Genomic DNA, 25,775 nt, shown 5'->3' with positions numbered 1-25,775 from the left:
CACTGTCCAGGAATCAACACGACAGTTCAATTGGCTACAGTATTGGATCAAGTACGTGGGCCTAGCCAGCGGCGACACGATGGTCCTCTCCGGTGCTTGTAAATGGAAAAAGAAAAAAAAGAGGGGAAATGGCATGAGGTGGCAATTTTGCGAAGGCCATATTGACAGTGCCATTTTTGCGAAGCCAGATATTGAAAGTGGCAAATATCCAATTTTCTCCTCGCCGGCTGGACGACGGCGAGCGCCGGTGTCGAGGTGGGGCAGAACCGCAGAAGCCATGAAGGGCCCGGCGCCTGCGGGCGGAAGCAGCAGGGGAGGTCGGCGGTTGGGATGCTCGCCGGTTGGACGACGGCGAGCGCCGGTGAGCACAACGCATGGTGTAGCAGGCTGGACAGGCAGCGGGAGCGGCAGTCAAGACCATGGGCGGCTTGGTCACCTAGCACCGCAGTCACCCCCAACCCTCTTCATTGCGCAAGGCTGCAGAAGGACGAACGGCGGCCTCCATCCCTGGCTCATCCTCCTTGCGCGTGCCGGCCTACCGGAGGTTGCCTCCTCTGTTGGTTGTCCTGGTTCCGCCCTAATCTGTGGGGATCCTCCCTCCCTCTCCATCGATTTGGGGAGGTATGATATGGTGGTGGCTTGCAGTGTAGGAGGTGGGAGCGAAGACTCTGACGGCCAGATCGAGAGGCTTAACTAATGCAGCACCATGGCAACTTAGGTAAGAAAAATATGTTCTTGTTTTGTTCAATGTGTTGTTTGTTTATATATGCCATGGTCCAGCAACATATAAAGGTTTTATGTCCGATTCATATACTTCCCTGAATTGCATTACAATGCCAACATGTCCGTGTGGTTGTAATATTAATATTTGGTATTCTGAGTAGCAGCAGATATGTGGGATTTTTCTTCCAGCTATCTTTGTCTGTAAAACTGCAGGTAGTTACATATCTGGCATCATGGATAGTGATATAGGCTTCTCTTCTTTTATAGGAGTTTTAGGATGTTATGTGACATTATATGTTTTAGACCTCCTAACCATGTAACAATACTGCATGCCATTCTTTTGTTGATTATTGTTCTTCATTCCGCAGCCCAAACATGTCATCAAGCAGGCGCCCAAGTGGAATCCGGCAATTGCTTGCTGCAGAGCAAGAGGCTCAGCAAATTGTAAATACTACCAGGGCTGGTAAAGTTCTCTGATTTTGGGCTTGACTCATTATGAAGCGAGCATAATGTTGTGCGGTGAGTACATTATGAATTGACCGTTTGTGTGGATCTGCTCTGTTGGCTTAAATTAATATTTTATACTTGAATACACCTGCCAACTTTTGTAGGATTTGTCACAATGTGATGACATTTTCTAATTTATTTGATGTGTCTGTCCTGCCGTACCAAGTTTATCATACTGTGAATTCATGATACATCATGTCCCATTGTGAGTTGTTATGAAATCATCATCTGGTTTACAGCGCAGGCGCACAATTGCTGGCATTCTGTAACCCTTTACCTGGTAATATTGCCTTTGTTATTTGATAGGACGTGTCATCTGATTATGTCGTTGGGTGGGAGTATCTTAAAAGAAAGTGGAATGTTTGCATTGCATTGTTAAGTTGGCAAAATCTGTTGCATTTATGAAAGCACTTACCATAGAAATATTTGAACTTCTATGAATATTATTGTTCACTACGAAGCTGAAATTGAAGTATCTACTTTTGTCTGTCAACTAAAATCTGACGTCTTTGGCAGCGAAAACGGCAAGGCTTAGGCAAGCAAAAAAAGAGACTGATAGAGAAATAGATGAGTACCGTGCCATGATATCTAATTCAGTTTCTACACCGTATACTTATTTTTTTTGTTAAAAAATTGCAGTAAGCTTCAATTCATGATCAAATCTGCAATACCTTTACTATTTGGACTCACAAATAGCATCTATGTCAGTACCATTGATAAATACATTTTCAGTTTCCCAATAACCTGCAATGCCTGCTCAGGTTAGTGATTTGGCCCCCCACTTCATATACACCAAGAGATAAACTGTCAATTTGTAGTATACTTTCTTATGCTTGAGTGGGTCAATAGATTTTAGGCTTGAGTGTCTAAGTGTCAAATTTAAAAGTATAAGAAACAAGATAAATTGTGATCTTGCATTGTCTACTCCTCTATTGATGTGGCTCTTGGTTGCTGAAGCTCCCAGGATTTAATAATGAGCTGTCTTGGGCTTCATTGAACAAATGATCTACCTGGAGCAATGGTACAGGCAAGTATTTTTATTTTAAACACTGAAAGCATTAAGTTATCAAGTGCTAAAAGATCTGAGCTATGGTAATTGGCTGTCCTTTGGGGGCAGTGTAGATTGTTGTTGAAGCCTGATGGCCTTTTTCTTGCAGCAATTCTTCTCTCATGTGTTGAGGATCTTTTGGGAACATTTTTTCTGTAACTTCTTATAGAGATGTTCAATTAGTTGCACAGACATGCATACATGATTCTGTGAGGAAATTACTTTCTCTGGTCTCTTCTTTATAAATGTTTTCCAGTGGCTGTTTAATATAGATGTTTCATTTGTTGCATAAATATGATTCTATGAGCAAATTATCTTCACCGATCTGTTTTAGAGAGATATCTGATTGGCTGCACGAGCATAGATGGTGTTATGACCGGCATAGGGGCTTAGCCCAGTGGGTTATGGCCCAAGTATCTTAATTAGGGGCTTAGCCCAATTATCTTATCGTATTAGGATCGTTTGCTTAGGAGTCAAGTAAACCTCTCTATATAAGGAGAGGAGATGTATCAATCTAATGAAGCAAGAAGCAATCAATATTTGCTCGACTTCCCTTAGGGAGCCGGGAGACCTAAACCCTAGCCGCCTCCTGCTTTCGCCGCCGCTGCTCCCGTCGCAAGGACGGCGCCACGCCGGCGGCCGCCGCGCACCAGCCCTCGCCCTTCCCCCTCCTTCCCCTACAACCTACGCCCCAGGCCTGGTAGGGTACAAGCTCCTACCAATTTGGTATCCAGAGACTTGGGTCCGATCATGTCTTCGTCAACACTATTGCCGCCGCTGCCCGTCTCCACCTCCGCGCCGATGACCACTGCCGGGGCCTCCACGCTGTCGGGCCCAGTCACCACCGCAGGCTCCTCACCGCCCCCAACCCCCATCACTTCCGCGCCGCCAACGGCCGCCGTCTTCACACCGGAACAGGTCACCACTACCTTGCGGGATCTCGTGACGGCCGTCCAGGGACTCCTTCTGAACCAGTACCAACCGTACATGGCCGGGCCGTACGCACCTCCGCTGGCTGCGCCGATCGCCGCCTACGGCCACCCCACACTGCCATGGCCGTCCCAGGGCGCGCCTGCCTACAGCAGGCAGCCGCTGCTGCCGTTCCAGGCAGGCTCCCCCACGCTGCCGTGGCCATCCCAGGGCGCGCCTGCCTACAGCGGGCAGCCGCTGCTGCCGTTCCCGGCGGGCTCCCCCGCGCTGCCATGGCAGGCCCAGGGCGCGCCGGCCTACACCGGGCTGCCGCTGTTGCCGTTCCAGGCGGGGCACCCCGGCGAGACCACTCCGGACGCGGCTCCTCTGTGGCATCTGCCGCCGCCGCCAGCTGCGGCTCCCCTTTGGCATCTGCAGCCGCCTTCCCCCGCGGCAACCGACGCACCCGCCCACTCTCCACAGCCGACGCTGCAACCACCGGCGCCACCTCTGCCCAGCTCAGGGGCGTCCTCGCCGGCCGGCCTTTCGATACATCAGGTCCAGTTTCCGGCCTCCCCGTCGCCACTACCAGCTTGGGCGGCTGGGTCTTCGCCATCGCCGGTCTACACCACGGCTCCGGAGCAGCCGACCCCGTTTCCGCAGTTCGGCGGGCCATCCAACTCCGCGGGTCCTTACCCGGAGTACTCCGACCAGGCGCCACCCGCCTCGCTACTCCGCACCTCCGAGCCAGCTCGACACGGCGCTCCGACCCAGACACCGTCGCGGTTCGCCAAGATCGACTTCGCCACCTATGACGGCACGGAGGACCCCCTCAACTGGCTCAACCAGTGCGACCAGTTCTTTCGCGGGCAGCGTACCCTCGCCTCGGAGCGCACCTGGCTCGCCTCTTACCACCTCCGCGGCGCGGCACAGACCTGGTACTACGCCCTCGAGCAAGACGAGGGCAGCATGCCCCCTTGGGAGCGCTTCCGCGAGCTCTGCCTCCTTTGTTTTGGGCCCCCGATCCGCGGGAGCCGCCTGGCGGAGCTAGGCCGCCTTCCCTTCACCTCCACGGTTCAGGACTTCGCCGACCGTTTCCAGGCCCTGGCATGCCACGCGTCGGGCGTGACGGCGCAGCAGCGGGCCGACCTCTTTGTCGGTGGACTTCCGGATCACATCCGCGTGGACGTGGAGCTTCGGGGACCCCAGGATATCCAGACGGCCATGTACTACACCCGTGCGTTCGAGCGCCGCGCAGTGGCCGTCCAACAGGAGTCACCGTCCCGGGCCACTGGGTCGCTACCCTGGCCAGATCCGCTCAGGGTCGGCCTGCACAGGCTTCCGCGGCACCCCTCGCTGCGACTGCGGCGCGCCCGTTCCGCCGGCTCACCTCGGCCGAGCTACTCGAGCGTCGCCGCCAAGGGTTGTGCTTCAACTGCGACGAGCCCTACACGCCTGGCCATGCCTGCCCGCGACTCTTCTACCTGGAGGTGCAGACTACATTCCGGAGGACGCCGTCGCCGCCGACCTTGCCGCCCCAGCTGTCGCGAAGGTGTTTGATGCTGGTTGATCATCTCGAGGAGTTCAGCAAGCGCTTCCCCACCTTACAGCTCGAGGACGAGCTATTTGTGCAGGCAGGGAGAAGTGTTATGACCGGCATAGGGGCTTAGCCCAGTGGGTTATGACAACAACGACGACAACGACAACGCTATCACAACACCTGTTGTTGTTGTTGTTGTTGTTAGTCCCAAACAAGTTGGGGTAGGCTAGAGGTGAAACACATAAGATCTCGCAACCAACTCATGGCTCTGGCACATGGATAGCAAGCTTCCACGCACCCCTGTGCATAGCTAGCTCTTTGGTGATACTCTTACGCCCCAACGAAAATCTTTTGGATTTCATCTCCGTAAGAGTGGCTGAGTTTTTACGTTGGCTCGCCAAGCCTATCACAAGCCTGCCAGGATGGACAATTCAATTAAAAACCACTGGAACAGTTGTGCAAGGAAGAAAATTGATTCATATATGTCATCAGGTTTACATGCTCAAGTCTCGTGTCTTCCACTTATTGAACACCATACCGATTTAATTTCCTCATCGGTGATTACCCAACTAAACAGTGAAGACAGTGATAGCAATGGTATCCATGAGGTTGAAGATCCATCAGGGTGTAGTCAGTCCTCATTGGTATGGTTTCTTCCTCAAGTGCAGAACGTCAATCTGGCCTTGAGCTGTGATTTACATGTGAATGCATATCCCAGCAAGACAGAAGCACATGATTAGTAATCTTCTGTGTGTCAGAATGGCTATACTTCCACTGAGGGTGTTGCATCTGTTGTCTGAGGTTCATTGCCATGTGTTAGCGGCTAGGGTTCTGCCCGGTCTTGGCCGGAGACAGTAGGGAAAGGAGGGGGAAGGGCGAGGGCCTGAGCGCGGCGGCCGGCGGCGAGGCGCCGTCCTGGCGCAGTGCGGCGGCGGCGAGAGAAGGAGGCAGCTAGGGTTTAGGGTTTCCGGCTCCTCTGGGAGCCGGGCAATAGAAATAGTCTTATTGCTTAATTCTCAAAATAGTCTTACAGCTCGTATATATAACCATAATCTGAAAATAAAACTAAGATAACTTGCGGGCCTAAGCCTGCCTGTTGGGCCTCCTGCGGCCATAGACCTGGCCGGTCATAACACCATGTTTCTAACTCCAGATTTGATCCAGATAAACTCTTGCTGTATGAGATAGTAAATCAACCATTTGTAGAACAATGAAAGATCGATGTTTTGCAAAACAATCAGACCATTTGATGTATAAGATATATTTACTTTATTTTACTGTATTTCTTATGTTACCGTCGATTGGTTTTTTAATGTTCCTTTATGTAATGTGTCAATATGCAGCCAAGCAGTGTCTGTTGGTTCTTCTACTCTTGTCCTTGGATAGAGAACTTTGCATAATAACTAACATGAGCGCAGGACAATGCTGACTGTGGCTTTGCTTTACCTCATTTTCTTGTTTTCTCACTTAGATGCTGTTAAAGTGTCTTGCCCTTTTTTAGTTGGTCCACCTGGACCACAAAACCTTGCTTCTAATCTGGGACTGGAGATAAATGTTGTTGTAGTTTATCGAGTATCGACCATTGATTTTAGGCCCAGGTTATTTTGATCTGCTCCATAATACCGACTGTATGCTGCTTTGGGTGCAACCAAGGTTGTGTGTAAGTCAAGGAATGCTGATCGTCGTGGCATGGTGTGGAATCAAAACTGATAATCAAGCTTTCAACAGTTTTTTTAGTTTGGCCTTTTTGCAGAAAAGAGTATTACCGAATAAACCAATTTGAAGTAACTGAATAATTGGTCACCAATTTGCATTCAATCTTCTAAAGTTTGCTAATATATGTGATTATGTACCATGAAGTCCATGGCTAACAGCTTCAGCTTTATACTTGACATATGTGGCCAAAAAGATCTGTACTGAAACATCTAGAGAAATCATCAGAGAGAATACTATGGATGAGAATGGACTTTTGGGGGCAAACTGTTTCAAAACCCTCTGGGTTTGAATCTGGACCCTGCGCCATTTGCCTCATGTTACTCGAATAAGATAACAAAAGATGCATGCTCAAGTATATATTTTCAAAGATAAATTATCCTTCATTATTCATCTTAAAGAGTGTGAATTACCATAAGTGGTTGCTAAAATCTACGTCTACTAAAGAAGTCAAATATAACACTTCGGGTTTGACATGGTCTGCGCTTGCTCAAACATAAAAAAGAAACTGAAAAAGAAAACATTTACAACGTGCACGTGGTTTCAAATGGGACTCGTGGTCTATGTAAATTTTCTTTTATACATGGGGATCTAAATTCTTAACGTGGGTGCTAGCTCAGCAAAAAATTACTGAAAATTACACATTTTTAGTGGTATACAACGGGACTTTGTGCTGTCAAATTTAAATGTGTGTGTACAATCTCTTTTAGACAATAAGCCACCATTCCTTATTTTTTTATATTAAAAAGCGTTCAATTTTTTACCGTATGTGCTTGCCCACAACTAAAGCAACTAAACTGAGGATTTTTTTCTCATTGTGTACATGAATTCAGCGGGTCTCTGCGTCATTTGGTGCAACGGATCCACTAGTTCATAAAAATTTATGGGCTTTGCAATGATAGCCGAAGCGCTGTGCCTATTCCCTCCGTCTGATGAAAAGTATACATTTAGAAATTTTAGAACAAATTATGATGTTGAGTAAAAAATGCATTGGAAAGATGCAAGCTACCATCTCTTTTCTTTTTAATTACCCAACCTTCAATGAGCTAAGTGCATGTAGAAATTAAGAAAACTATGTATATGTATAGAATGCTATTGATCTTAATTACCGTGTGATGAGAGAAAATACTTTAAAGTGTATTGAGAAGATAGAAATATACTTTTTTGTAAATAAATTTTAAACTCAAACGTACACTGCTCATAGGACGGAGGGTGTACCTGTTAGGGCATGTACAATGGTTGATAAAACAGTCTTATCTTAAGTCTTGCATGTAATTTAGAGATGACAAAAAAGTATGTTTACAATGAGTTATATCTTAGCCTTATCTTCAATAACTAACAATTCCTTAAAACATGGTGAGACAAATTGTGCTAAGAGATCATCTCTTGTCTTATCTTAAATAAGAGAAGACAAGCCTTTTCTTATAAATTCTCTTTCCTCCACCTCATCATTTATCCTACGTGGCACTCTTAAGATAGCACTATTGTACATGCCCTTATAGTGATTTCAAGTACGAATAGTAGTCACATGCGATTCCCAGCTCAGCCGCCGCACGGCCTTTTTAACCGCCACACGTCCCCAAGATACACCCAATAATTGGCACACGCTTCGGCGCCCATCCTCACGGTTTCTTCTAGCCTAAAAGTCAAGCAGAGGAGGAGGAGGAGGAGGAGCACTGAGGCTTCTAGGAACTTGAGGCAGGGACGTCCGGCAGGAGGCATGTGGGGGCGGCACTACTGGGGCGGCCGGCGGCCGAGCGACGGCGCCGCGGGTGCGGAGGCCGGCGGCGGCGTGGTGGTGATGTTCGCGTGGCTGTCGAGTCAGGAGCGGCACGTGCGCGCGTACGTGGACCTGTACGCGGCCCTTGGGTGGGCGTGCCTCGTCTGCCACTCCGACTTCGTCACCCTGTACGTGCGCCTCTCTCCACTCCCATGTTCAGGAAGCGAAAATTTTAGGTTCCAGGGGTGTTTTATCTGATTGGATAGCTGATGCAAACTTTACTAGAGTATATTCGGTTCTTGCTAGATTGGGATATTTGGGGGCACGCGGCTGATGCTAGACTTGGTATGCGTCTTTTTGGCAACTTCCAAATTGATCAGGAAATCCAGAACTTAAGATAGGTAGGTTGGATGTGCGAGGAAAAGCTGCGAGGATATGTGGATTCTGTTGGATGGCTGCAACTCCCAACTGTTTGTAGTGTGATCTGATAGCTTATACAATGTAATCCTTTTTTTTATCCCATTTGCATGTCTGCCCAGGTTTATGCCGGAGAAGGCTGCTGTGCTTGCTGACCGGGTGCTCACGGAGCTCGTGAAGGTCTGCGCAACTGTGCATCCCACCCTATTGCTACCTCCACCTGGCTTGGGTCAATTACTGTGTGCAGTGTGGATTATTAATTGTTTTGGCACGTCTGATTACTTGTTGTAATCATCGACCATTGATGATTTAATCTTCAAAATCCAGGAACTGAATATTAGACCAGTACCTGTTGTGTTTGCATCCTTTTCGGGAGGACCAAAAGGTTGCACATACAAGGTTCTTCAGGTAAGAAGATCGAAGCCTCTGTAAGCCTTTAAAGGGAACAGTTATCTCTTGATGCCTTGTCTAGGATCTGTAGGCTAAAGCTATCTTTGTTCACTGGCAGCTGATCGAGGGAAGGTGCAAAGGGCAGCTGAGTTTGGTATGATGGTCATTTTTGCTGTTCGCCCCTTGTGTTTGCACGCAGTTGTCACGAAATTTTTATTCAAGAAAACAAGTTGCAGCCTACCAATGGCCGTTATTTTAGTTTGTATTTACTCATGTTTCTGAAAACTTAATGCTTTTTTCTTGTTACAGGGTGACTATCAACTTGTACGGGACTGCGTATGTGGACAAATATATGACTCGAGTCCTGTAGATTTTGTGAGTGATTTAGGCACCCGCTTTCTCCTTCACCCAAGTGTCCTGAAGATGCCTGAACCTCCACGTGTCTTATCATGGATGACTAGAGGCATTGCCTCGGGTCTAGACACTCTTTTCATTGGCAAGTTTGAAGCACAGCGCAAAGAATATTGGGAGACACTATACTCGTCAGTGGTATGTCACTCCATTGACTACAATGTCTTATTCCCCGCAAAAAAAAAAGATTACAATGTCTTATAACGTGATTGCAGGTAGAAATTTTGCATATATATGTGACCTTCATCCATTATATGTGCAGCATGTTGGCCCAATACTCATATTCTGTTCAGAGGATGATGAACTTGCTCCATGTTCAGTCGTTCAAAATTTTGGACGGCGTCTGCTGGAGCTGGGTGGTGATGTGAATTTAGTTAAATGGCACAGTTCTCCACATGTAGGTACGCCCTTTGTTACTGCTACAATCTTCCAAGTCATGTGGAAGCTATTAATACAAAGACTAAATGTGCTATCCAGTACTACTTAGCACTGACAAAAAGTGCTGATTCGTGCTAGTTAAAATAGGCATGGACAAATATATGCGGGAATGCATAATGGCTACACGCTGAAATTGGACAATTTACCAGTTACCACTCATCATAGTGCAAGTCTACTACTGGTGGTTCCAATCCAGATCCACAACTGATCAGCTTTTTAATGCACGAGCCTGCCAAAGTCGTAGCTTCAATTGTTCACTTCTGCAACTTTCTCAACGAATTTGCTTATATGCTAATTGAAATAAACATAAATCTAAGTTCATGAGGAATATCCCAACTCATCCTGGGTCACCCTTCCCAGCCATAAATGTACTCTCTTGTACTAATGGCTTGCCAGTTAGCCACATTGCAGTTTCAGGTTTCAGCAAGCAGAACAAGAGTGCTGTCACTCTAAATATGAATTTAAAACTCTAAGGAAGCCTTAAGTGTGTGTTGTTCCTATTGTCCCTGTCACGTGGAGTTCATTTTGCCCATTAAAATTCATTTTTTTTAATATAGAACTGTGCGCAAACCGTGATCAATCAGTGAGCCACATCCATGGATATTACATAAACTATAACTGCCTGATTGACCAAGCGTTGTTGGACCAGTCAAATAGCATGAACGTCGTTGAGTTGGACTATGTTTGGACTTCCGTTTCGCGTTTGGCTATGCTGGATAAGGCCTATGTTGAACTTGAAGTTAGACAGATTTAGATGAACTTGGACTGACATATACTGGCCCTGTTTGGATACTCTAACTCAGTTAGAGGTTAGAGTTAGATTCTAACCCTGAACTAACTCTAGCCAAAGAGGTGTTTGGATGGCAGGGTTAGATGGAGCGCAGATACGGCGAGGCGCCTTCACAGGCGGTGTGAGAGGGAGGGAGGGAGAGGATGAGAAGCTTCGAGGAAGTGGGGAGGGATCTGCTGCGGGTAGAGCGAGAGAAAAAGGTGTTTTTTAGTGGTCCCGAGAAGAACTAACCCAAATAAACACCTCTTGGGTGGGTTAGATTTTTTGGATGAGTTAGATGTATCTAACCCAAACTAACCCTCCTGTTTGGATATTTTTGGGTTAGTTGAGTCCAAACTAACCCAAACTAACTCTAACCCATGGATCCAAACACTGAAAGAGAAAATGTCATATGCAACTAATCAGTAATTTCATTTTGAACCCATCAGGCTGTCACTGTGCAAGGGCCTCATTCCTAGCGCGAAGATAAGGTTCTGTGCATGTTTCATGCACACTTTGATGGAGAATTCTGAGTTGAATAACAAGTGCTAGGCTTAGTAAGAATTTGACTTGCATTGAGAATTTTGAGCTGAATGCTAGTGCTAGGCTTAGTAAGAATTTGTTCTTAAACATGTACCTTTGACTCCGATGGAGAATTTTGAGCTGAATAACAAATGCGTGTGTCGGTGTCAAAACCGGCGGATCTCGGGTAAGGGGTCCCGAACTGTGCGTCTAGGATCGATGGTAACAGGAGGCAGGGGACACGATGTTTACCCAGGTTCGGGCCCTCTTGATGGAGGTAATACCCTACGTCCTGCTTGATTGATATTGATGATATGGGTAGTACAAGAGTAGATCTACCACGAGATCAAGGAGGCTAAACCCTAGAAGCTAGCCTATGGTATGATTGTTGTATATATTGTATATCGACTAGCCTGGCCCTAGTTTATATAATGCACCAGAGGCCTAGGTTAACAAGAGTCCTAGCCGAATATGCCGGTGGGGAGAAGTCCTTGTCTTGATCGCCAAGTCTTGTGGAATCTTCCTTGTATGCGGCAGCTGTCCGAACTGGCCCATGAGTATACGGCCACGGGGGTCCTCGGCCCAATCTATCAGATGGGGAGATGACGTGTTGAGTATCCCCTAGTCCAGGACACCGTCAATAGCCCCCTGAACCGGTCTTCAAGTTAGGGACACTCCTCCATTCTTTCGAACTGTTCTTCATCTTCGGTCGTCGGTCTTGAAAACTGGTTCAACAAATCTTCTTTATCTTCGATCTTGAGGATCGCCGAAATGCATTCGACGAGTTTACACGTCGGGTATCCGAGAAGCCCCTTTAAGTTTCCGGCCTTTATCAATGCCTTGTTTATTTTTATGCCACACCTTGGGTTTGAAGTTGTTCCCGGGAGGCAGGGTCCTCTTGCGTCCGAGCTCCAACGCCGGACTGCATTTGAGGTATCTTTTGCAGCCGAGCACCAACGCCGGACCGCTTCCCAGCTCTAGCGCCGGAATGTATCCGAGCTCCAACACCGGACTGTATATCCGAGCTCCAACGCTGAAATATATCCGAGCTCCAACGCCGGACTGTGTCCAGGCTCCAATGCTGGACTATATCCGAGGTGTCATATCACCTTGGTTCAAAAAAGTTGAAGGAGTTTAGCCGAGCTTAATGCCGGAAATGCCCTCTATGGAGCCAGCCACTAGCGCCCGAGCTTTATGCCGGACTGCTTCCGAGGTGGTGCACCACCCCGACTATGGGCCGATTTTTTGTCAATATTTTTTATTGATGCAATTTATTCTCTGCCGAGATATATAGCCAGTAGCCCTCAAGGTGTGTATCAGTCTAAAACCCGAGATGCACATGAAGGATGACATAAGACCGCTGATCCCAGTAGCCGCTGAGACTCAGGTTGATTTGCAAAATCGGCCTGAGGATCAAGTCCTAGCTCGGCAGAATACTTCGGGACACAAAAGCGGCGTGCTCAGTCCTCAAGACTCAGGTTGGGTGCGGCCGACCAACCTGAGGATCAAAATCTCCTCGGAAACTATATTGCACATAAAATTTTCTGCATTGGACAAGCAATGCAGTAGCCCCCGAGACACTGGTCGGGTGGCAACACCAGATCAGGGGATCGATGTGCCCCTTTAATATTTGTAAATAATAAGCCCGAAGCCCAGTAGCTCCCGAGCCTTAATGCGGGCACGGGTGGCCGAATTAAGGATCAATATCCATAGTAAAATCACAAATTATGTGTAATGACTCTATGTATCCAAGTACTTTACGTCATTAATGCTCGGATCCGCATTGTACAAAACTTTTTTGACCGACCATCAGCTTCCACCTCCTTGGCCAGTAGCCGAGGAGTGTTTGTCCTACTTTATAAAGCCTTTATGAGGGCAAAGATTTACGACAAACAAGGCAATCTGGCCACACGGTTTTATAAACAAAGGTACGCAGAGAGATATGTTATATTACTGTTTAACAGAAGAAATGTATTCCAAAGAAAATAGTCCCGCTATCGGTTCCTTTCTTTGGGTTGTCATGCTAAGCATGATCATGAAACCTCAGCTCGAATGTAAGAGCAAAATATCGAGGATTTAGTTTGGGAGGCCAGTTAATAGCCCTCGGTAGTGTTCAGCGACAGTCGAGGTCAAGCCGTAAACACTTCGGCCAATGTTATGAATGGCCCGTCATAGTCATCGGATCGCTGACCAGTTTACGCTTATTGTGACAGTCAGTTTTCGGCTTTCTCCACTAAGGTGCTTAACCATGTGAGCTGGAAGCACAATCGCAGTGGTTCTCCCTTTGCACGCCTAGCCAAACAAAACGGAACGTAGGAAGCAAGTGCAGGAGCTGGGCAACCCAACTATTGACCGAAGACACAATTTGAAACCGATGCATATAGAGCAATATCTGAGAATGTTTTTGCCGAATCCCTTAAGGTGTCCGGCGTTGCACTGCGAGACTAATGCTGGAAAAGCACAAATAGTTTAGAAGTGCCAAAAAGCTTGGAAAACCAAGAAACGTCAGTAAAAACATGACGTCCGAACAAGATCAAGTGTTCGGTGCCAATCCGAAAATTGGTCTTAGAAAAAAGAAGTGCTTCTGTCGTCCTTTAACATGACACATCCTATCTCAAGACTTCGAGCGGGTCAGCCTACGGCTTCAACCTCCTATCCCGAGGGCGGAGTACTTCTCATTAGGCCAGTTTAGCAAACTAAACTCTAGCGGCTTTGAGAGAGAAATTAGGCTCCCCGGCTAGTGACCGCACACTCGCGTCGAAAAAGGAGTGATAAATAATAATAATAGAACTTTGCAACGACTGAGAAGAAGAACACTTATTATAAAACGGCTCAAATAAACTTAAGAGCCCCCAAGTGACTTGGGTAGAAGAATGATTACATGTACCGAAGTACTTATATCATATCTATGTTCAACCGAACTTTAAACGCGTCTTAACCGACCGTCGGCTTCTCCCTCTTCGGTTAAGGACCGAAAAGTGTTATGTACTCCATCGGTCGAGAATATCGACGGTGTTTCCAATAACCAGGCAATCAGGCCATAAGGCTGTAACAGACAAAGCGCGCTCAGGGAACTTATGCTATATTACTGCGAAGAGTAAGAAGCATCTTTGAAGAAAATAGTACCCCCACCGATACCTTTCTTCGGTGCTCATTGTTATTATGAGACTTGTGCAATAGATTTTTTGTACTCATGAGTTTCGTTGTGTGCCGACCATCATTGAATAACTATAAGAGCGCTAGCTTTCGGCTTCACCCAGTCTGAGGTCCGTCTCGGGTGACCCGATCGTGACAATCGCAGTGGTGCTCCCTTTACTCCCTAGCCGAACAATCGGGAACGTAGGGGTAAACACAGGAGCGAGGCAACCCAGCTTGCAAATCACTTAAGTCAATGTGGTGCATATTGTGGCGTAATACACGAACAAGGAACGAAGTCGTACAAGTATAATCATATGCAACAGGAAAAGCTTCATAAAGGAAGCCCCCAAGTAAACGGGGTATTTGGATTTATGCGTCACAAACAAAGTTTGGACAAGGAAATTTTTTAGAAGCAACTTTTTTCCAAAAAAGTATAATGCTTGGTCGAACCGAACGCAAGTTAGAAATTAAAGCTTTGAGCATGAAAGCGACTTAGCTGGTTAATGTGTTCGGTATTGATGCCGCGGTCCGAGCTTGATGCGGGGCAAGGTTCCATCCCTCAAGCCGGTCCCGAGGTGGCGGAGCGGAGAGCTTGACACGCCGAAGTGGTGACATAGCACGATCAATGCAGTCCGGCAGAGTGACGCCGAAATCCCCGGATCATTTTCCTGTGCACAAAAAATAGTGCAAACCGGAGATAATAGTAATAATGATAATTAAAAAAATCGTTGCATAATAAATAATTTATGCAAAGTGAGTAATAAAAGAAATATGGCCTGGCGCCGAAGTCAAGTCGATGCAGGGCGTCGGCGTGATGCGGTAAAGGCGTGGCAAAGCCTGAATTCGCAGGTCGGTCTGAGCTCCGAGTGCGGCGTTCGCCGGACTATGTACGGAAACTGACTGAACCACCATGCGACTGTCGTTAATGCAGCCATCATTTGATAGACCTGTGTACAGATGATGGACAAACCAAAGTAATAATTCCTTGGGAAAAATAAACCCAAACAAGCAAAAAAATACTAGGATTGATAGCACCTGGTTTATTTGTTGTAGCAATCCGAAGAAAGGTGATTCCCAAAATTGGGACTCGATCCGCACACCCATTGCCTGAATGGCGATAAAGCGACGGTATGGCAATGCCGGCAAAGGTTGGCTCGCCGAGGCAAAGCCCTCGGTCCAGCTAACATGACGGAGCTGGTCGGCTAGTGACGCCGAAGTTTCCGGAGTAGGTTGATGAAGAGATGGCGAAGCCTCCGGTCCAGCCAAGATGTCGAAGCCTCGATGTCAGCCGATGGGTCGAAGTAGGTCGGCGTGACGGACACCAGCTTGAAGAAGCAATAGTGCGGCCCTGCCGATGCAGGTCGTGACGTGGTCGATGCCGGCTTGATGAAGTGACCGTGCGGCGATGCCGGTATGCCCGCTCCGTGTAATCCGTGGGGCGGCGATGTTGGTGATGATTTATCCTTCGCGATGCCGGGCTCTTGTTCGGCTTGCCGAGATGATGATCCGAAGAAGTTGAGCTCGGCTCAACAAAGTGACGCCGTGTCTAGCGCAGGTCGGCAGCCGTGGAGTGATATTGCCGGACTGGTTTGACACCAGCATGATGTTGAAGATCATGTTCAAAAGATCTTATAGTTAGTGGGATGTGTTCGGGAACAAAACACAATACCCCATACAAAACTTCCTTCAAAAGGGATGTCCGAAATCCTGTTCATAAAAAAGATGAACTCGGGTCGGATTCGTTTTCGCGCAGAAAACAGATCCGAAAAGTGATGCACTAATGGAAGGTTCCCGGAGTTTGGACGGTCGGATCGAGCCGAAATTTTGAGAGGTGGTAGATATAGGAATTCCGCAGCCGATCAACGGTTGGATCTTCCAAAGGACGTCCGAGCTAGAAGCTGGACACCACGCCCTAAACTCATCCAAATTCCCGTCCAGATTTGACAGGGCTCCGGTATATCGTGGATTGCCAGAGATTCCTCCATCGGAACTCGACGAAATTTTCCAGGGTTGTTCTAGACTCAATTCCGCACAATTCCACCAAAGCGATCGTCAAAGCGATACTCGAGGAGGTGGTGGTGGCAGATACGAGTTCGCTGTCCAGAAAAACAGCACGGTCGCTTGGGGGCAATGTTGACGTTGAGCCCCCGAGCTCCATAGATGATTCCTCCGTGATCTTGATAGAGATCGGAGTTGATGTTTGATGAAGGCCCTCGTCCGGACATGGTGATCCGAACACGGGGCGCAATTCTTGGTCGAACCAAGGTGACCAGTCGAGCTGGTGACGAAGATGCCGAAGTCGCAGTTGATCTGCAGGCGAGCCATCGATCCTTTTGTCGATCACACAGCGGAACTCTCAATGAAAGCACCAATGTCGGTGTCAAAACCGGCGGATCTCGGGTAAGGGGTCCTGAACTGTGCGTCTAGGATCGATGGTAACAGGAGGCAGGGGACACGATGTTTACCCAGGTTCGGGCCCTCTTGATGGAGGTAATACCCTACGTCCTGCTTGATTGATATTGATGATATGGGTAGTACAAGAGTAGATCTACCACGAGATCAAGGAGGCTAAACCCTAGAAGCTAGCCTATGGTATGATTGTTGTATATATTGTATATCGACTAGCCTGGCCCTGGTTTATATAATGCACCAGAGGCCTAGGTTAACAAGAGTCCTAGCCGAATATGCCGGTGAGGAGAAGTCCTTGTCTTGATCGCCAAGTCTTGTGGAATCTTCCTTGTATGCGGCAGCTGTCCGAATTGGCCCATGAGTATACGGCCACGGGGGTCCTCGGCCCAATCTATCAGATCGGGAGATGACGTGTTGAGTACCCCCTAGTCCAGGACACCGTCAGCGTGGCTTAGTAAGAACTAATATGATTCATATGGTATGCCACTATCGTTCTTACCCTTTTTCCTAATTTTCTGTATGACTTATCGGTAAAGGTAGTAAATCCATAATGTAAGAAAGAAGGTCTTATTTGACTGTATGGGACACATGAAACGCGAGAAGGATGGTAGAAGCAACCAATGTCTTGCATCTGCAAAATAATACTCCCTACAATAACTTGTTAATGGCCAACTATTGTCACTTGTCATCAACAATCATCTCTACTATTGAAGGCAGTAATGATTTTTGCCTTTGGTGAAGCTTCCCCTCCCATCTATTATTTTTCGCCTCCCGTTTCTGGTTTTCTACCGCCGAGTTTTTGGTCAGTAATGATTTTCTTTATCCACACCTTTAGTTCGTTTCCTTAGGTCAGTTACGATCACACATGTGGTCTCAGCAGATCTGCTATCATATACAACAAATCAAGCAAAAATAGTAGATCCGCTGCCATATACAACAAATCGAACAAAAACAGCAGATCTGCTGCTATATAATATACAACATATCAATTAAATTAATTATCCATGTAGTTAATTAGGTCCGTTCAATTTGGAAACTAAGTGCCAAATCGACACGCAGCCATTACAACAACAAAGCCTTTAGTCCCAAACAAGTTGGGGTAGGCTAGAGCTGCCTCGCCCACAATTGCATGCAATTAATTAGGCGTGCAGTCAATCACATCATAGTCGACGCCACCGCGTCCGAGGACAATCAGTCACACGCCACCACTCTTTAGATATCGTTTCATCCCGTAGAAACGCATGGGTATTTAGCTAGTATCTTGCTAAAGCATGGAAGAGCATAAGTATATGATAAGTCTTTACATGGATGATTACCACTCTTCCGTGTGTTGCAACGGTGTCACACATATTAAGTTTTTTTTAGGCTGTGTCACACATATTAAGTTAAGTCTAGTGCCTGTAGTCGTCGTTAGGTGGTCTACGGACGTAGGTGTGTTTTTTACTTCTGGTGTTCTTTGTACTACCTTGACAGTTGATGAATAGATCGGAAGTTTTCCTCCCACAAAAAATCCCTGATTGGGGAGAGACTGCGCTCCGTCCACCTCACCCATTTGAAAGTACAAATAAATGAGAAACTATAATCATTTATATGCAGGAGCCAGCATATCTCCTGAAAGATGCTTTCCCTACCATTCAATTCTCGTCTCCTGTGCACATATATGTTTGCTGATAAAAGGTTTCGTTTCTCTGACAACAAATTTGAATCTAGCCTGAAAGACAGAGCACATGCTAGTGGAAACCAAGATTAAGAACACATATATTCAAAGAAAATGAACCTAATCTAGGCTGTGATGGCATGCTCGGCTTGGTCCCTCTATATGGGCAAGAATTACCTTTCGGCCTCGTTTGACAGGGGAGGTTTTGCAGCCCCAAAGTGGATGGGGATTTGAGGGGATTTGGTTAATCCCTCTCCTCCACCCAATCCCCTCAATTCCCCACTAATCCCTTCCCCCTCATAAATCCCTCTATTTGGTTAAACCTCCTACAACAGCAGCAGCATAGCAAGCGTCCAATGCTCCTCTGTTCCACGGGTGGCTCTGGAGATTTTCTGTACCACGTGGATTGGGAGGGATTCATGGGGATCAGAGGGGGTTGGCCTGCTCAATCCCTGCGTGTCAAATGGGCTGACAAGGATTTCTGGGGATTTTGGGCCCTGCGGGGATATTCCCCTCCAACCCTCCCCAAACCTCCTCCACCAAACAAGGCCTTCTAGAAAGAAAAACTGTTTCAGTTCCCTACTTAAGCACCTTCTCTTTCTTGTTCTGGCTCCAGTCCAACAAGCAACCTCATCTCCCAAATACTGGCTAATCTCTGCAAACAATAGGCACCAACAAATCATCACCACATCATGAACGCGGAAGAAAATACATAACAAATGTACCAGCTGCAGGAGCCACACACAACCATGTTTTGAGCCAAATGGTATGTGATACTCCCCATTAATACCAGCGGTGAATTATCCATTTATCTTTAGTTTTCCCTATGAAAGAATATAACACCCTTTTTTAGCAAAAGAATATAGCACCCTTACACCTTGTTTTGTCTGCCTAAAGCACCCTTTTTGTCCACGAGACAGTTGAGAGGATTGCCAATTTTATCTTGACTCTGCCTGTATGAAAGAATATAACACCCTCACACCCTGTTTTATCTATCTACCACTATCTCTTCTCCATTTGTTATGCAGGACATTACAAGCATCACACTGAGGAATACCGAGCTGCAGTGACTGAGCTGCTCATGAAGGCTTCAGCGCTTTACACAAGCAGAAAACGACTCAATGACTACAGTGTCGGCACGAGTGAGGACAGTGACACACCTTATTCGTCTTGCAATCTACATAAGACTGCTGTAAGCTCCAGTGATAGGCTAGGGAGGATTTCAGCTGATCCAGCCAATCATTTCTTCTTACCGAGTTCCATGGAGTACCACGAAAGCAGCAGTGAAGTGCTAAAACCCGAGTTGTTCAACATGCCGAGTGTTGAAAGCGCGAAGAACCCTGATGGCCTGTTGGGGAAGATGCTCTATGATGTATGTGTCCCAAAGAACGTGGAAGGCTGGGACTTCAAGCTTGCATCAATAGATGGGCAGCGTATGCATTTTACTGCTCGTCAGCATGGTACTTCCAATCCAACAAAATGTATACGCCACTCAAGATTGTAATGATTTTGACTCAACATCTAAGTGCATTCCAGCAGACTGCTCTATACTGCCAGAGTATACTTGTTTGAGGAGAATGTTATTGTGTTGACCTTTTCTGGAAAGGCATGGCAAAACGAATGCTTTTTTATGGAAATTTTAGTTGCCGTGAAGATGGCAAATTCCTTAGACCTTGTTCGGTTGACAGGGAAGTAAAGGGGATTAAATCCCTAACAAGTCAAAATCCTTTCCAATCCAGTCCAATCCCCTTTGGGAGGACGATTAACCGAACAAGGCCTTATCGAAGCAAGACAAATTCCCGCTTATAATCGGTTTTCTGTAGGAAAAGTTAGGATTCTCAAATGATGACATTACTGCAAGTCTTGAGGCCCAGAAACAACCAGTTGTCAATGCTTTGACACAGCAGCAGGAAGATCCAGAAGCTGTCTAGCACGCCTGGCAAACCAGCATGACGAACTTGATGTTATTCTCTGGCATGGCAACAGCTAGAACTTGAAACTGTCAAGAAGGCCCTGGCAGAGCAGCAGCAAGAACGTTAAGTTGTGAAGGATCCGCAACATGAACTTCAATGTGTGAAGATTACCCTTGTACGGCACCAAAAACTACCTGAAGGCCTCAAGAAGGCCCTGCCAGAGGAGCAAGATGAAATTGAAGATCTGAAAATGGGCTTGTTAGATATGCATAACCGTCTTGAATATATCAACACCGCCCTTGTAGAGCAGCAGGAAGAACTGGAAGTCGTCAAGAATGCGAAGGAAGAGAAAACATTGGCTACGTCGTGAGGATTGCATCGACAGGATCCGATGCCTAGAGCTGAACAAACACCTCCATCATACTGGTGCATTGTTTGAAAATTGCACGACTATGTCACATGGTTGGTTATTGTAATGGCTCAGACAGTCTGTTTAAGAATGTCAAGTTTACGGTTTAATAATAGCAGCGATAGCTGAATTTGCATTCAAATTCAAATTTTGCATAATTAAAATTTGTCAAAAAATATGATTTTTTTCTCAAAATTGCCCACCAATTGCAATATAATATAAATTGACCGTGCTTGCAAATTGTGACGGTTATGCATACTATCACCAGGGGATGCATCAACATGTCAGAAGCCACATTACCCATGTACGGACCTGCTTGCTGCTACTTGTGAGTTGCGTTGGGATTTCTTTGAAAAAGAGAGGATGATGCAATACAGTAGCGATAAGTATTTCCCTCAGTTAAAAAGCAAGGTTATCGATCTAGTAGAAGAACCACGCAAGACCTCGTGAACATCACCTACACACAAAAGAACAAATACTTGCATCCAACGCAATCAAGGGGGTTGTCAATCCCCACGGCGGTTAATTGCAAGGATCAAGTCTGATAATGGTAGATAGATAAACAAAAACACAAAATAAAATAACGGTAAACAAATTGCAGCAAGGTATTTTTGGTTTATATATATGATAAAGATAGACCCATGGGCCATAGTTTTCACTAGAGACTTCTCTATCAAACAAAAAGCATACGGTGGGTAAATAAACTATTGTTTGGGCAATTGATAGAAAATGCATAGTTATGACGATATCCAAGACAATGATCATGTATATAGGCATCACGTCCGAGACAAGTAGACGGACTCCTGCCTGCATCTACTACTATTATTCCACACATCAACCGTTATCTAGCATGCATCTAGAGTATTAAGTTCATAAAGAACGGAGTAACGCTTTAAGCAAGATGACATGATGTAGACAAGGTAAACTCAAGCAACATGTATAAACCCCATCGTTTTATCCTTAATGGCAACAATACAAATACGTGTCTTGTCACTTTCTGTCACTGGGATATAGAGCACCGCAAGATTGAACCCATCACAAAGCATCTCTCTCATTGCAAAATAAATCAATCTAGTTGGCCAAACCAAACAGATAGATCAGAGAGAAATACAAAACTATAATAATCATGCATAAAACAGTTCAGAGAAGACTCAGGTAATATTCATGGATAATCTAATCATAAACCCACAATTCATCGAATCCCAACAAACACACCGCAAAAGAATATTACATCGAATAGTACTCCAAAAACATCGAGGAGAACATTGTATTGAAGATCAAAGAGAGAGAAGACGTCATCTAGCTACTAGGTATGGACCCGTAGGTCTGTGGTAAAATACTCACGCATCATCAGAAGGGCAACAAGGTTGATGTAGAGGCCCTCTGTGATCGATTCCCCCTCTGATAGAGTACCGAAAAAGGCCTCCAGATGGGATCTCGCAAGAACAAAGGCTTGCGATGGCGGAAAAAGTATTTTGGGTGGCTCTATATTGGTTTCCCGATTTTAGAGAATTTATAGAGGTGGAATTAGGTCATACGGAGCCATGACGGGCCCACAAGGCACCTGGGCGTGCCCAAGTGCCTTGCCGTCTCCTCGTTTCTTGTCAAGTTTCCTCCCGAAGCTTCTAGGTTCTCTCTTGTCCAGAAAAAAATTGACAAAAAGTTTCATGGCATTTAAACTTTGTTTGGTACTGATTTCCTGGAAAATAGGAACTGGCACTTGGCACTAAGTTAATAGGTTAGTCCCAAAAATGATACAAAATTGCATATAATTGCATATAAAACATCCAAGATTGATATTATAATAGCATGGAACGATAAAATATTATAGATACGTTGGAGATGTATCAAGCATCCCCAAGCTTAATTCCTGCTCGTCCTCGAATGGATAAATGATAAAAACAAAATTTTTGATGTGGAATGCTATCTAACATGTTCATCATGTAATCTTTCTTTTATGTCATGAATATTTAGATCCGCATGATTCAAAGCAATAGTCTATAATTTGACATAAAGACATCAATACTCAGGCATACCAACAAACAATCATGCCTTTCAAAATAAAAATGCTAAAGAACGTTATCCCTACAAAATCATATAGCCTTATCATGCTCCATCTTCTTAACACAAAGTATTTATCATGCACAACCCCGATGACAAGTCGAGCAATTGATTCATACTTTTTAACGCGCTTCAACTTTTTCAATCCCCACACAATACATGAATGCAAGCCATGGATATAGCACTATGGGTGGAATAGAGTACGGTGGTAGAGATTAATATGGAGAAGACAAAAAAGGGAGAAAGTCTCACATTGACGAGACTAATCAACGGGCTATGGAGATGCCCATCAATTCATGTCAATGCAAGGAGTAGGGATTGCCATGCAACGGATGCACTAACAGCTATAAGTGTATGAAAGCTCAAAAGGAAAACTAAGTGGGTGTGCACCCAACTTGCTTGCTCTAAAAGACCTCGGCATTTGAGGAATTCCATCATTGGAATATAGAAGCCAAGTTCTATAATGAAAAAATCTCACTAGTTATATGAAAGTGGCTACATAGGAGACTCTCTATATGAAAACATGGTGCTACTTTGAAGCACAAGTGTGTAAAAGGATAGTAACATTGCCTCTTCTCTCTTTTTCTCTCATTTTTTTGTTGGACTCTTTTTGGCCTCTTTTTTTCTAGGCTCTTTTTGGCTTTTTTACATTTCCTCATTGGGACAATGCTCTAATAATGAATAATGATCCGTCACACTTTTATTTATTTATAATTCGATACTAGAAAAAATATGACTCCATATGAATGCCTCTGGCGGTGTACCAGGATGTGCAATGATCTAACGTAACATGTATAAAAATGATGAACGGTGTCTGAGCCACAAATACTATGTCAGCATATGATCATGCAAAGCAATATGACAATGATGATGCATGGCATAATAACGGGACAGTGGAAGTTGCATGGCGATATATCTTGGAATGACTATATATGGAAATGCCATAATTGGTAGGTATGGTGGCTGTTTTGAGGAAGATATAAGGAGGCTTATGTGTGATAGAGTGTATAATATCACACGATTTGGATGCACCAGCGAAGTTTGCACCACATCTCGAGGTGAGAAAGGGAAATTGCACGGTACCGAAGAGGCTAGCAAATTGCGGAAAGGTGAGAGTGTGTATAATCCATTGACTCACATTAGTCATAAAGAACTCACATACTTATTGTGAGAGTTTATTATCCCTTGAAGCAAAGTACTACTACACATGCCCCTAGGGTGATAGATTGGTAGGAAAAGACCATCACTCGTCCCCAACCACCACTCATAAGGAAGACAATCAATAATAAATCATGCTCCAACTTCTTAGCATAACGAGAGACTATACATGCATGCTTCGGGAATCACAAACCTTAACATCAATATTCTTACTAAACCACAATAATTCACTAGTACCTCCCACATATTACCATCTTTATATCGCAAAACTATTGTATGGAATCAAACTTATCATATTCAGTGATCTACATGAAAGTTTTTCTTCTATCCCTCTTGAATACCTATCATATTAGCACCAATGTCATAACTTGTGCATATTGTCATTACTATTATCAAATTCTCAAAATGATATAAGTGAAGCATGAGAGTGCAGCTATTTCTTTAAAATATAACCACCGTCGTGCTCTAAAAGATATAAGTGAAGTACTAGAGCAACTGCCTAGCTCAAAAGATATAAGTGAAGCGCATGGAGTATTCTACCAAATCCCAAATAATGCGTGTCCTTCACAAAAATGTGAATCCAGCAAAGATGATTGTGTCAAACTAAAAACAAACAAATCAAAGACTCATATAATACATGACACTCCAATCAAAACTCATACCATGTGATGAATAAAATATAGCTCCAAGTAATTTACCGATGGTAGGTAGAAGAAAGAGGGGATGCCATCCGGGGCATCCCCAAGCTTAGAGTCTTGGGTGTCCTTGAATATTACCTAGCGGGGCCTTGGGAATCCCCAAGATTAGGGTCTTTACACTCCTTATTCCTTCATCCATTGCGATCTCACTCAAAACTTAAAAACTTCAACACAGAAAACTCAACAAAAACCTTCGTGAGATCCGTTAGTATAGAAACCAAATCACAAACTTTAGGTACTGTTATGAATCCATTCATATTTTATTATTTCATAATACTAATGTATTCTAACTTCACCATGACTTACACTGTCACAACCCTAGCTTTGGCCTTGCTTGTCATTGCATCATCATCTTGCATCATGTTTAAATTTCTTAGAAACTTGAAATGGGGACTGACCAAACCAATAGCATCAAAAGAATGCACTAGGTTCACCTAAAATATTTTCAGTAAATCCAAATGGCTTTCAAAAATGTTCATCATTTATGGAAAATGCTGTAAACAGTAACCAGAGGTGATGCACATTTTTCCATGACATATTTGGGCTCTGAATTAAATCTTACTCTATTTGCATTTGGGCATTTAAATACTACAAAATATTTTAAATGCTCAAATAATCATAAACTAAAATGTTTGCTGTTGAATATATTCTAAACAGTAGCCATGATTAGTTTCATGATTTTTTGGAAATGCCCTGGCATTTTTAATAAAGCCCTAAAGTCTACAGAATAATAGAAAACAAGAAATAAGAGAGAGAGAGAAGAATAACCTGGCCCACCTACCTGTAGTCGGCCCAGCTCACTAGCCCAGCCCACCTGGCGCCTCCTGTCGCCTCCCTCCTCGCGCCAGTAGGCAGGGGCGCGTGCCTGGCGCGCACAGCCACACGCTGGCCACCTCCACCCTGCCTGCGTGCTCCCTCGTCGCCCTGGATCTCCCTCACGACGCCACGCATCCCCTCCGGTCGCCTCTCACTCTCTCTCGAGCTCGACCCCCTTCTCTGCTCTCTCTCCCTCTCTACCCGAACACGCCGCCGCCGCCGACGTGCACCACCGCGGCCACCGCATCCCCCTCACCTCTCCGACATGCCCAGGAGCTCCGCCACCGACGCCTGCGCCTCTCTGTCGACTCACGCGACGCCAACGTCGTCGAACGCCGTCTTCGCCTTCGTCTTCAACCTCGGGCACCCGAGCCCGTCTCCGGTCGATTCGGCGCTTCCAGGACCTACC

General features: G+C 45.6%; 1 protein-coding gene across 5 annotated transcripts; it reads left to right on the top strand.

The window, feature by feature from the left end:
• Positions 1-36: 36 nt before the first annotated feature.
• On the top strand, positions 37-19,964 carry LOC125508870. 5 transcript variants are annotated; one of them, XM_048673665.1, is made up of 8 exons: positions 7,650-8,348; positions 8,467-8,561; positions 8,700-8,757; positions 8,905-8,985; positions 9,086-9,121; positions 9,277-9,516; positions 9,641-9,779; positions 19,340-19,964. In XM_048673665.1, the coding sequence occupies exons 3-8, from the start codon at positions 8,704-8,706 to the stop codon at positions 19,813-19,815; spliced, it is 1,026 nt and encodes a 341-aa protein (XP_048529622.1). In that variant the 5' UTR covers positions 7,650-8,348; positions 8,467-8,561; positions 8,700-8,703; the 3' UTR covers positions 19,816-19,964. The 5 variants fall into 5 exon arrangements, 3 of the variants coding, with proteins under 3 accessions (XP_048529622.1, XP_048529623.1, XP_048529621.1); XM_048673666.1 differs by lacking the exon at positions 8,467-8,561 and having other exon boundaries at positions 7,661-8,348; positions 9,641-9,775; positions 19,340-19,675; XM_048673664.1 differs by lacking the exon at positions 8,467-8,561 and having other exon boundaries at positions 7,679-8,348.
• The last annotated feature ends 5,811 nt before the right edge of the window (positions 19,965-25,775 follow it).

Source organism: Triticum urartu, chromosome 5, assembly GCF_003073215.2.
Source record: "Triticum urartu cultivar G1812 chromosome 5, Tu2.1, whole genome shotgun sequence".
Taxonomy (NCBI): domain Eukaryota; kingdom Viridiplantae; phylum Streptophyta; class Magnoliopsida; order Poales; family Poaceae; genus Triticum; species Triticum urartu.
The sequence above is the reverse complement of the archived record's forward strand: the minus strand, read 5'-3'. Positions and strand labels throughout refer to the sequence as shown.